The 12,781-nt window shown below is 42.7% G+C and overlaps 1 protein-coding gene across 1 annotated transcript in view; it reads right to left on the bottom strand.

The window, feature by feature from the left end:
* Window positions 1-397: 397 nt before the first annotated feature.
* The window catches only part of LOC106094566 (uncharacterized), a 50,886-nt gene continuing 38,502 nt past the window's right edge, over window positions 398-12,781 (bottom strand). The window contains exons 2-5 of the mRNA XM_013261788.2: window positions 9,475-9,626; window positions 9,193-9,327; window positions 8,824-9,081; window positions 398-2,595 (exon numbers count right to left, since the gene is read on the bottom strand). Coding sequence (XP_013117242.2) covers window positions 1,010-2,595; window positions 8,824-9,081; window positions 9,193-9,327; window positions 9,475-9,626 — 2,131 coding nt within the window. The 3' untranslated portion in view covers window positions 398-1,009. The remainder of the gene's footprint in view (window positions 2,596-8,823; window positions 9,082-9,192; window positions 9,328-9,474; window positions 9,627-12,781) is intronic.

Raw genomic sequence — 12,781 nt, 5'->3', positions numbered from 1 at the left:
GCCATATCACTATAGATATACACCTGAGCCAGTAATCGACTTGTTGTGCCCTCTAAATACTAAAAAGTAACATCGAAAAAGAGAATCTTATTTAGGAATTCCGTGCTACTTACGAAATCCTTAATTGCTTTCTATAACACTTTCTTAGGTTGGTTCATGTCTCCACTTAAGTACCGGTGTCTGTTAGCCGCGAAAGCTGGGCAAATGGTTTGGAGCATTTCCTATGTCATTTCCCGGCATGTAGTAAGTAGGCGAATATTCGTTTGGTAACCTGTAACCACAATGTACGTAGTAACCATTATTGTATCCTATAACCATATAAATAATAGGCAAATAGGAAATTCCATTTCTGTCCGTAGTACAATCCTCCAAAATTACATAAAAAGAATTTGATGAGTTTCTTCGGTTTTTTGTTGTAGTTTATTTTGTTTTTGGCTTTGCTTGTGTAAATACAAAAAGTATATTTTTGTTCGGGAATAATTTGGCAACAAATAAAATTTAGAATTTTTTTGTTCAAATCGTTTGGTGTCCCAACTAAAACTAGTCAACGAATTAGGCGAAATTTTTAGATAAGAATCGTTTTTGATATATGTACGTAGGTATAATGATTAGCTTAAGATATACAAACATAATAAAAAGATTAAATGATAATAATTATAATTATAAATAATACATGATTTAGAAATAAAGAGCACGTGCTTATGTAGGAAATCGTACAAAAATTATTGAAATATTTTACATAAAGAAAGAACATTTCGATGCAACTATAGGTGAGGTGGAGGAGGAGGAGGACAAGATCGCCTTCAAGGCGACTCTCGGTTACACATCTCCCCCCCATACTAAATAATTATGGAGATGCATCTGATGATAGTTTACAAGACATCCATCGAGCATGTTGATGAATGTGGAGGTTCACCAATCGGCCAACCAGAGGGTCGACAGCTGACTTATGCGACTATTAGCAATAAGCGCAGCATCATTTATCTTTTCGCCCACTTCCGTCATGGCGTTACATGGCGGTAATCATGTGGCTGTCATCCTGCTGGTTGTTGGTGATCAATTTGGACTTGCTCTTTGAAAAATCCACAATCTTCTGGTTTTTGCTGTCGTCTGTGCGATTGATGTCATCGGCGTCATCCTCTTCATTGATGGTGTCTGGCGCATATGAATTTGGAGTGGGTGGCGGCGATTCGCGTTCCTCATTTTCTTCGTAGATAACATCGCAATTTGTGGGTATGGTTTTCGGAGGGGGCTTTTTAATTTGTTTTGCCTTCTTGGTGGTGTTGTTGTTGACTTGGTTCTGCTGCATTTGATCCATTTGCGTTTGCAATTCGCATAGACGATCGGTAAGCAGATACATGTCACGCTCCTGAGATTCACAGCGCTCCCGCAGCTCGGCAATTTCGCGTAGATCCTCTGGACGAGGATCACGGCGTTCATAGCGCATACGCATCTCTTCGAAGAGGTTGGTGAGACAGCGACACTTTCGATGCAGCTGTTCGATTTCGTTGGCATTGCTGATATCACGTTTGTCGAGGGCCAGCTTTTCGGCGTCGTACGCCGCCTTCAGATCTTTCAGATCGCGCTTGTAACGTAACTCGACATCTTTTATTCGTTCTTCGACATCGACCATTTGCAGCCTATGTCTCTCGGCCAGCTCCTGTAGGGCTTGATCTTTCTCGGCAGTTAGTTTGGCCTGGATTTTTTGCACTTCTTTTCTATGCTCCTTTGTCAGCTCTTGGGTATTTATTTGCAGTTCTCGCGCAAACTCTTCCTTCACTTGACCCAAACGTTCGCGAAATTTTTCTTCCATTTCCAGTTTTTCTTCCTCGAAATCCTTACGCAATTTAAGCTCCAAAGCTTCGCGTCGCTCCTCCTCCTGGCACATGGCCTTTTGGAATTCTCGATCTGCCCGATCCAAATGCATGCGCGTCTGCAGCAATGCAGTATCGGATTTTTCTCTCAGCTCTAGGAATTCCTGGGACTTGCGCTCTAGACTTTCCTGCGTTTCGGTCAATTCGGCGCGCAACTCTTCCTCGTTGTAGGTGTAGCGATTCGTCAGAGCCTTCAGCTCTTCCACATGTTCCATTTGCAATTTATCCAAGGCATCGCGACGCTCCTCCACGTAAACAGATTCAAGTTCATTCTTCAGTCTTGTCATCTCCGTATAAAGTTTGTCCTCCCAAAAGGCGGCAGCTTCGTTGCGTACTTCATCGATACGATTAATCGTTTCACGTTCTTTATCATAGATAGCATTATCACAATGGTATTTAATTTTCGTTACAGCTTCAATTTGCTCCTCGAGATTTTCGTTGGCCGTTGCCAGTTCCTGCTTCAGTGATTCAATTTGAGCCATCAGGGTTTCAATGGAGTTGGCCTGTTCATTGACAACGCCACGCAATGAATTCACTTGAGACTGATAGATCTTCATGTCGTCGATTTCTCTGCTCAACGCTTCCAATTCATTTTCAAGAAGGTCCACATTTGCCACGGCTTCCTTGCGGGCCTCTTCGACTCTTTCAATGCGTTCTTTGCATTGTTTTTGTGTTTCGCGCAGCTGCCATTCACAGTCGGTCATAATGGATTCTTCACGATCTGTAAAGAAGAGAAAGGGAGTACACTGAGTGACTTTTTCAAATATATAGGAGCTATATCAAGTTGTCGACCTATGTGGTCCTTCCTTGGTATGGCTATAAGAAGTCTTAAAAATACCACCTTCAAAATTTCAGGCAAATGGAATAACAAATGCGTCCTCTAGAGGCTCATAATAGTGCACAGTGATTAAAGTCATAAAAAAGGCCACCTGCTACCTGGATAAGCATGCGCCCACTTGAGGCTCTAGAAGTTAAACCGGGAAATCAGACCGATTTGAACCATATTTGGCTCAGTGGTTAACAGGGATGAGGAGTCTAACGCTTGACTCCGACCACGGGTCTAAGTCGGAGTCGGGTCCAAGTCGGAGTATAGAGCCGGAGTCGGAGAGTGGATCGGAGTCCGGCAAGCGCTCAAAACTCCGACTCAAAAACGCAACTTAAAAGTCATAACAAAACACCTAATCGGTATTTGACAGTTATATCAAAACGTAGGAGGCCACCATAGCGCAAAAGGATAGCATGTTCGACCATGACACTGAATACCTGGGTTCGAATCCTGACGATTTGAGCCATTTACAATCCCAGCCGACCTACACTAATTCGAAGAATTTGTGAAAAAATGTTAGCGCCTAGCTTTAACGCGCTTTCGATAAACAGACATATGAACGGACGGACGTTGCTAAATCGACTTCAAATGTTCAGATGACGAAGAATATATATACACAATATTGAATCACAGATTAATATTTCTCTAAGTTACAAACGGAATGACGAAATTCATATACCACCATCCTAAGGTACAGGGTGGAATGGGATGGGATATGAACTTAAATGAAAGGTATTTGGTCGAAGAGTATGTATTTGGTATCCATCTTCCCCGCATACCCTACACATGCTATCACTTGCCGCACCGATTTTATATAAGTGAGCTCGTAGTCCTATGTATCCCGTCATGTTACAAAGAGCTATATTGACCTCCTTCTTACTTTTTATACCCACCACCGAAGGATGGGGGTATATTCATTTTGTCATTCCGTTTGCAACACATCGAAATATCCATTTCCGACCCTATAAAGTATATATATTCTTGATCAGCGTAAAAATCTAAGACGATCTAGACATGTCCGTCCGTCTTTCCGTCTGTCTGTTGAAATCACGCAGTCTTTAAAACTAGAGGTATTGAGCTGAAATTTTGCACAGATTCTTTTTTTGTCCATAAGCAGGTTAAGATCGAAGATGGGCTATATCGGACTATATCTTGATATAGCCCCCATATACACCGATCCGCCGATTTATGGTCTTAGGCCCATAAAAGCCACATTTATTATCCGATTTTATTGAAATTTGGGGCAGTGAGTTGTAATAGGCCTTTCGACATTTCTCGTCAATTTGGCTCAGATCGGTCTAGATTTGGATATAGCTGCCATATAGACCGATCCTCAGATTTATGGTCTAAGGCCCATAAAAGCCACATTTATTATCCGATATCGCTGAAATTTGGGACAGTGAGTTGTCTTAGGCCCTTTGACTTCCTTCTTTAAATTGGCCCAGATTGGTTCAGATTTGGATATACCTGCCATATAGACCGATCCTCCGGTTAAGGGTCTTAGGCCCACAAAAGCCACATTTATTATCCGATTTTGATGAAATTCGGGACAGTGAATTGTGTAAGGCCTGTCGACATCCTTCGTCAAATTGGCCCAGATCGGTTCCGATTTGGATATAGCTGCCATATAGACCGATATCAAGGTTTTAGGTTTTGGGGCCATAAAAGACGCATTTATTGTCCGATGTCGCTGAAATTTGACACAGTGAGTTTGGTTAGGCTCTTCGACGTCCTTCTTCAATATTGCCCAGATCGGTCAGATTTGCATATAGCTGCCATATAGACCGATCTCTGGATTTAAGGTTTAGGGCCCATAAAAGAGGCATTTATTGTCCGATTTTACTGAAACTTGACACAGTGACTTATGTTCGACATCAGTGTCGTATATAGTTCAGATCGGTATAAGGTATATGAGTATAAGGTATGAAATTTTCACCGAATTTTGATGAAAGGTGGTTTACATATATACCCGAGGTGGTGGGTATCCAAAGTTCGGCCCGGCCGAACTTAACGCCTTTTTACTTGTTACTATTAGTAATAGCCTCGTCTTCTCACGGTCACGAAAATCCCCCATAGGATTTGCTGTTCCATGGTGTTGCATGCGCATTCGTCGCCTATTCCCTCAAATCGGACTGCGTCGACCCGAAAGGCTTCGGGTTAACCAAGTTTATTAACTGTCCTCTGGCCTTTACCGTCAAATCATCTGCCCCTTCATTCTCCCTTACTCCGTTATGGCCCGGCACCCAAACGATGCGGATTTTGCCATCCTCAGAGAAGGCCTTAATCTCCTTCTTTCACTGCAAGACTGCTCGTGACCTTACCGTCCAGGTTGTTATTGCCCTTATGGCAATTTAACTGTCCGTAAAGATGTTCACACTCGACGTCCTCGAGTTAGTACCTTGATCGCCCGGATCTCGCCTGCAGAACCAAATTAAGATCAAGCAGTCTAAAACAGATCTCAGTCACAGGGTTCTCAATGTAAACCCCCAGGCCTACTCTGTCCTCTAGCTTTGATCCATCCGTGTAACATGATCTTCCAGATGGCAATACCAGGGTTCCGTCAATCTAAGACTGTGGCGGCAGCAGTGCCTCGCACTCGACCTCAAGGTTCATCTCAGGTATCCAATTGGAAACCTCTTCCCTTCCTTACAGGTTTCCTATCGTCGACTCGATTATATCGCGATGGTATGAGCTGATCCGATGGTCAATCCATTCTCCCATCGCCTTAAGTCTTATAGACGCAAAGGCTGCCTCACACTTAATCTGTATATCAATGGGTCGGATATTTAGAATATTCTCCAGTGCCCTGGTGGGCGTGGTCCTCATCGCTCCACCTATGCCAATAGAACATGTTCTCTGAACCTGTTGTATGGTCCTAATGTTGCACTTTTTCTACATAGTAGTCCACCAATCTACTGAGGCGTAAGTAAGTATTGGTGTAATTACGCTCCTTGTAATTACGCTCCTCCTGTAGAGCTAGTGGTCTATCCTCGGATTCAGGCCCCATTTCGAGCTGTGTGTAATACGCATCCCAATAAACTTCCGATTTTTTACAACGTGCTTTGTTAAAAAGTCTGCTGACCTCATCCCCAATATTGCGAATCTCCCCGGTCATCCAGGGTTTTTCTTGGGCTGATTTCCTTTCCCGAAGAGTATAACTATCTTCGAAGGACCCCACCAGTGCAGTCGTAGTTCTGTTGACATTTTCGTCAATCTCTTCTATGCTTGGACAATCTAAATTATCTTGCCCAAGTCTTCTTCTGAGTAGCCTTCTGAGTTTTGTACAGTTGGTTTAAAACTTATTCCGGAAGCTTATCGGATTCGGCGCCGGCCGTGCTATTCTTAATCTAATGTAGCGATGGTCAGAGAAGAGTGTTCCATGGAGACCCTCTAATCCTGAACCTCATCGATTAAACTTTCCCTAATCCTATTAACAAAGGTGGCGGTGTTACCAATATTAAGTGTTATAAGGTCATTAGTACTTGAGAACTCTGCCAGGGCTTGGTCCCGCTTATTAGTGTTGGTATTACCCCACGTAATGTGGTGAGAGTTCGCATCGCACCCTATAAGTACCTCGTTCGCTATCTGTTTTTTCTTCACCAGCCGTTGCAGCTCTGACGTGGGTGGCGGTGTCGGAGTGTCGAAAGGCAGATAAAGTGAAGCCAGGTATGCTCCACCGTCTCCCTGTCTCACCATTGTTGCATCCGACGTTGACAATTACGGGTAAAATATATAAGTCAAATTATTATGACAAATAACGCAGGTCCTTGGTCGAGTACCAGTGTTAGCATAGAATAATTTTTAGTTGATATGGTTTAGTCCAAAAACTTTGTTCCAGGTCATCCATGGCTCCTGAATGAGGGAAATATGAATCTTGCCATTGCTGATTTTCTCCATCAGTGCGTGTGCAGCAGTCTCGCTCCGGTGGAGGTTTATCTGGATTACTTTAATCGTTGGTCCTCCAGTAAAAGGGCCTCTTAGGAGTAGGTGATGATCTCAAAGTCTGCTCCCTGTTCTTTAGACTGCATTGACTTTCTTTTTACTGCACTGCCTGATGTCATCGTTTTATGTTCATTGCATAGTCTAGTCTTCCGACTCTTTATAAAGTCGGTAATGGTTCCAATCGTCTGGTCCCTGTTCGTTAAACTTTATTGGATTTCCATTCCCCTTTATGCCCGGTGTTTCAATACTAGGATCTTTGCCTATCTTAGCCTTCCAAACCTTAAGTAAATGGGCTTCTTGGGAGTCGGTGATGGTACCATCATCGGCTCCCTGTTCGTTGGGTTGCATTGAGTCTCCTGTAACTGCGCTGCCTAATGTTTCAATATTAGGATCTTTACCTATCCCAGTATTCCGAATCTTTAAGTCGGTGATTGGTCCGTCGTCGGGTTTCTGTTTGTTAGATTGTGTTGGGCCTCTCGCCACTGCACTGCCTGGTATTTTAGTATTAGGATCATGGCTTCTCCTAGTCTTTCCAATATTGAGAGATGCCGTGATTGTCTTGTTGTCGGCCCGCTGTTTGTTGGGCGGTGTTGAGTCACCTGCCACTGCACGGCCTGGTGTCGCAGAATGAAAATTTCTGCCTATCTTAGTCTTCCCAATCTTGAAAGAGACAGCTTGATCAATGCCAACCACAAAGAGAGTTCCTTCCTTCTTCTATTCCCTGTGGAAGACCCCCCACTTCTCTGCGACCAAACCTTCGTTTTGCCTGCCCAAGAATCCCAACATGCGTTTCGTCGCTAATTTACTGCCCTATCCCTTGATGAAGACCGAAGCCTTTGTGAGCTGGGGTATATCCACCTTTCTCACAAGGTCGAGCTTTGCGCCCTCCCAGGGAGCGTCAATACCTCTGACGAGCTGTTTGACGGTATCAATGCATACCACCGACGCAAAACGCAGCGTAAAAATGTCCCCTCTAAACTCGCAGCTCATCATTTGTATGGGTGGATCCTCTACAGAGTTCCACACATGTTCAAAAATCAGATCGTTAACCAGATGCTCCACTTGGGACCGATAATCTGGTGGAATCCTACCGGATGCACAGCCGATATTGATGACTGCATAAGTCAACTCATCTCTGTTGTGCTTCCTTGCCACTCTGGCGTAAGAGGGCGGCTCCTTACCATTCTCAGCGACCATCTTCCCCTTCCGTGATGGCTATGGCCTCCTACTGCAAGTCACAGTCCTCCATGAAGACTCAGGGGCCATGCGCGCTTCCTTCGTTCCTGTTTCGTCTTTCTGTTGTACTTCCTTGCCCTCTGGCGTAGAGGACGGCTCCTTACCATTCTCAGCAACCATCTTCCCCTTCCTTGATGGCTGTGGCCGCAGTTTGGAAGTTACAGTCCTCAATGAAGACTCAGGGGCCGTGCGCGCTTCTTTCATTCCTGTTCCAACTGTGTTTACCTCCGCAGGACACAGTCTGGAGTCTCCATTGCGGGATGTCTGGCTTGGTTTTCCCAGATTACTTGAAAGCGGGGAGCTCTTTTTCTTCTTCAGTATTTTAGCAGTGTTATGCTCTTCGGGAGATCTGATTCTTTTTCCAGCTTCCGTAGAAGCGCTTGGAATGTCAGTTCTATCCCTTCGAGCATCCTGCATTTTTGCCCGATTACGCTGCCGGTACATACTCCTCTGTCTCCTTCGTCGTGCACCGGATCGCTTTCTCGGTCTGCTCTGAGCTTAGCAAAGTCATCGCTAACTTCTGCTGTCATCCCGATGTCCTCATCTCTTGATTCGGCTGTGATGACTGCTTCATTAGCACAGTCGTTGTCTGAATCCGAGTCAGAAACTCCACGGCTGGGGACGAACCGTGCATCCCTCTGGTTTATCCGTCTCTTCCTCATTTATTAGTCTGACGACTAGATGTGCGCTTGAAGCATTACTCTCGACTACAGGAGCCAAGGCACCCACACCTATAGGAGGGGAGGACAACATGCTGCGATCTGATGCCACCACCGCAGATGTTGAGTCCTACTCCAAAAGGCTTTAAAATTTTTTCGTAATAGGTAGTACCTATTCCGAGATACGAATATATATATATATATTTTTTTTTTGAGGAGCGAAATAAAAACTCGTTCGCTTCACTCAACGGCTACAAAAAAAAATTTAAACTAAAACTTTTCTTACCCATATTCTGAGTCCGTAGCATTTCGAATTCTCGCTGCCATTTATCCTGACATATTTTGCGTTCATTTTCCGAATTTTCCAGAGCGCTCTTCAATAGAGATATCTGTTCCTCCAGCGATGTTCGTATTTTATCGACTTGTTCGCGCCATTCCTCTGCTTCCGTTTGGGCCTGAGCCAATTGTGTTTGCAAGTTGCGGGCCAATGCTTGAGTTTGATTGTATTTCTCTTGCAATTCATTGTACTGGACTTCGAGTTCATCTGTATAAAAAAATGCCACAAAAAAGTAGAAGAAAAAACAATTACACCCCAAAAATCTGCTAAAGTGAAACAAATTACAGGGCACAACGGCCATTTAACCGGTCTACAAACCATATTTCATTTTCAACTCATCTTCACATTCGCTATAGCGATGGCGTAGATTTGTTTTTTCATCCTCGACCACTTTCAGTTTTTGGCGGACATATTCATCATCGCGTTGAGCTGCCTTTAATTCTCCCTGTAATCCTAATGCATTGGACGAAATTGTGTTAAGTTTTAGCTTGTTCCACCTCTACGGTAAGGCATCCATGGACGAGAGCACACAAACACTCACAGCCGTCCATAGCGGCGGCGGTGATGGGCTTCTCGTCCATATGCTGCTGGGGCACTTACTTTCAACGTTCCAGGTTTTGGTGGATAATTCTTGTTCTAAGGTTTCAATTTTCATTTGCATTTCATTGATTTTCGTTTGCAGTTGATTCACATTTTTGTGCGCATCTTCCAGTTGTTCACTAAATTGAGTTTTCTGCTCCAGCAGTTCCTTTCTGTAAATTAAAAAAAGAGGAGAGAAAAAACGGTGGAAGGAGAATGTGAAAATATGTTAATGAAAATGGATGCAGATGAGATGGACAAAGAGGACAAGTTTTTTAAAGCCAACCATTGGCGTTGGTAGCAGGGTGCAGTAGGGGCCTAATCGCCGCAAGAACTTTTATTGCATAATTGTATTGATTTGAGTACCAAGATGTCTTAAATATTACAAGATTTAACAAAGTTTGGAAGGCAAAGTATATTTAGTAAATTTAAAACAGAAAAGGGTCAAGAGGATTCCAAGCAAAAAAAATTAAACCCCTCGAAATGGTATATTTAGGTATTGCACACACCTCCCCCATTCGACATGTTGACTATCCGGGTGGTTCAATTCCTATACGATAAAACTGTCACGATTTCCAACAACCATGTCATGGTCAAAATCAAAAACCAATCTTGACTTCAACAAGTAAGAGCGTGCTAAGTTCGGCCGGGCCGAATCTTATATACCCTCCACCATTGATCGCATTTGTCGAGTTCTTTGCGCGGTATCTCTTTTTAGGCAAACAAAGAATATTGAATGTGAAATGTTATGATATTGGAGCTGTGTCAGTTATAGTCCGATTCGGACCATAAATGAATTGAATGCTGAACATTGTAGAAGTCATTGTGTTTTTGTGTATTCCAGTCCATTCGGATAAGAATTGCGCTTTGTAGGGGCTCAAAAGCCAAAATTGGGAAATCGGATTATATGGGAGCTGTATCAAATATATATATCGATTCAGGTCATATTAGACACGAATGTTGAAGGTCATGAGGGAAGCCGTTGTACAAAATTTGTGCCAAATCGGATGAGAATTGCGCCCTCTACAGGCTCAAGAAGTCAAGATCCCAGATCTATATCAGGTTAAGTACTGATTTGCGCCATACTTAGCACAGCTATTCGAAGTCATAACAATGCAAAATTTCAGCCAAATAAGATGAGAATTGCGCCCTCTAGCGGCTCAAGAAATCAAGATCCAAGATCGGTTTATATGGCAGCTATACCAGATTATGCAAAATTTCAGCCAAATAAGATGAGAATTGCGCCCTCTAGCGGCTCAAGAAATCAAGATCCAAGATCGGTTTATATGGCAGCTATACCAGATTTTGAACCGATTTGAATCGTACTTAGCACAGTTGTTGGAAGTGATACCAAAACACTACATGAAAAATTACTGTAAAATCGGATAAGAATTGCGCCCTCTAAAAGCTGAAGATGCCAAGATTCCAGATCGGTTTATATGGCAGCCATATCAGGTTATGTACTGATTTGCGCCATGCTTAGCACAGTCATTGAAAGTCATAAAAATACACCTCATGCAAAATTTCAGCGAAATTAGATGAGAATTGCGCCCTCTAGCGGCTCAAGATATCAAGAGCCCAGATCGCTTTATATGGCAGCTATATCAAAACATTAACCGATTTGAACCATACTTACCACAGTTGTTGGAAATGATGCTAAAACATCAAAATTTAATTTGCAAAATTTCAGTCAAATCGGACAAGAATTGCGCAAAAAAGTCAAGGCACAAGATCGTTTTATATGGCAGCTATATCAGGTTATGGACCGATTTGAACCGTTCTTAATACAGTTATTGGAAATCATAACGAAACACGTCATGCAAAATTTCAGCCAAACCGGATAAGAATTGTGCCCTCTAGCGGCTCAAGAAGTCATGATCCCAGATCGGTTTATATTACAGCTATATAAAAACATGGAGCGATTTGGGCCATTTACAACACCAACCGACCTACACTAATAAAAAGTATTTGTACAAAATTTCAAGTGGCTAGCTTTACTCCTTCGAAAGTTAGCGTGCTTTCGAAAGACAGACGGATGGACGGACGGACAGGCGGACGTACATGGCTAGATCGACTTAAAATGACATAACGATCAAGAATGTATTGGGTTGCCCAAAAAGTAATTGCGGATTTTTCATATAGTCGGCGTTGACAAATTTTTTCACAGCTTGTGACTCTGTTATTGCATTCTTTCTTCTGTCAGTTATCAGCTGTTACTTTTAGCTTGCTTTAGAAAAAAAGTGTAAAAAAAGTATATTTGATTAAAGTTCATTCTAAGTTTTATTAAAAATGCATTTACTTTCTTTTAAAAAATCCGCAATTACTTTTTGGGCAACCCATACATACTTTATGGAGTCTTAGACGCAAATTTCGAGGTGTTACAAACAGAATGACGAAATTAGTATACCCCCATCCTATGGTGGAGGGTATAAAAATTGCAAATTATGCCCATGAACATTCCACTTAGGAACAGCGGCAAACTTCTCACATATCGATGAGTGCAGTCCGATTCAAGTTTAAGCTCAATGATAAGGGGCCTCCTTTTTATAGCCGCGTCCGAACGGAGTGCCGCAGTGCGGCACCTCTTTGGAGAGAAGTTTTACATGGCATAATACCTGACGGCATTAGGAGGGGAAAACCTCCGCTGAAAATTTTTTCTGAAGGTCTTGCCAGGATTCGAACCCAGGCGTTCAGTATCATAGGTGGACATCTTAACCTCTGATCTTTGGTGGTCTTCTTCTCTTCTGCTTGGGCTCCTTGACCTCTGCTTGGGCTATTACTGTGCATGCCCTTTAAGAAATATGACGTCCACCCCCAACCCTAATCCCAATATGACTAAATTTTCCATATGGACTTCTTTTAATATCATTAATTAGTCTCTTTGGTTGTCTGCTATTAGGAAGATAACCTTTAGATAGCTTGACAAACGCTATCCATGTAGTAGGGTATATACCTGTTTGCAATAGATTGTGAGTGCTTGTAGCCCCTATAGGAAATAGTAATTCCGACGCCAGTGGTATGACTAGAATGCCTGATACTGTCGCATAATGTGACTGTCATATTCTACAAATGGATGTTAAGGAGATTATGCGTGTATGTCTGTTGGCATTTTGGATTGCATTTTTTCACACAACGAGCAGGTAATTAGAAGTTAAAGTGATTTTTCACTACTCTGCAATGCATGGGGTGCAACATACCTTTCATAGTTCACTACACTTTTAAGTTTTAGCCTAAGGATGGAGAGGTTTAAAAATATGAGAAAATGTTTATTTTACCTTTACTTGCTGAGCTGAGTAGTTTCTTTTGTAATGAAAAATATGCTAAAATA

Source organism: Stomoxys calcitrans, chromosome 2 (assembly GCF_963082655.1).
Source record: "Stomoxys calcitrans chromosome 2, idStoCalc2.1, whole genome shotgun sequence".
Classification (NCBI taxonomy): Eukaryota; Metazoa; Arthropoda; class Insecta; order Diptera; family Muscidae; genus Stomoxys; species Stomoxys calcitrans.
Note: the sequence above shows the minus strand (reverse complement) of the source record. Positions and strands in the feature narration are given on the sequence as shown.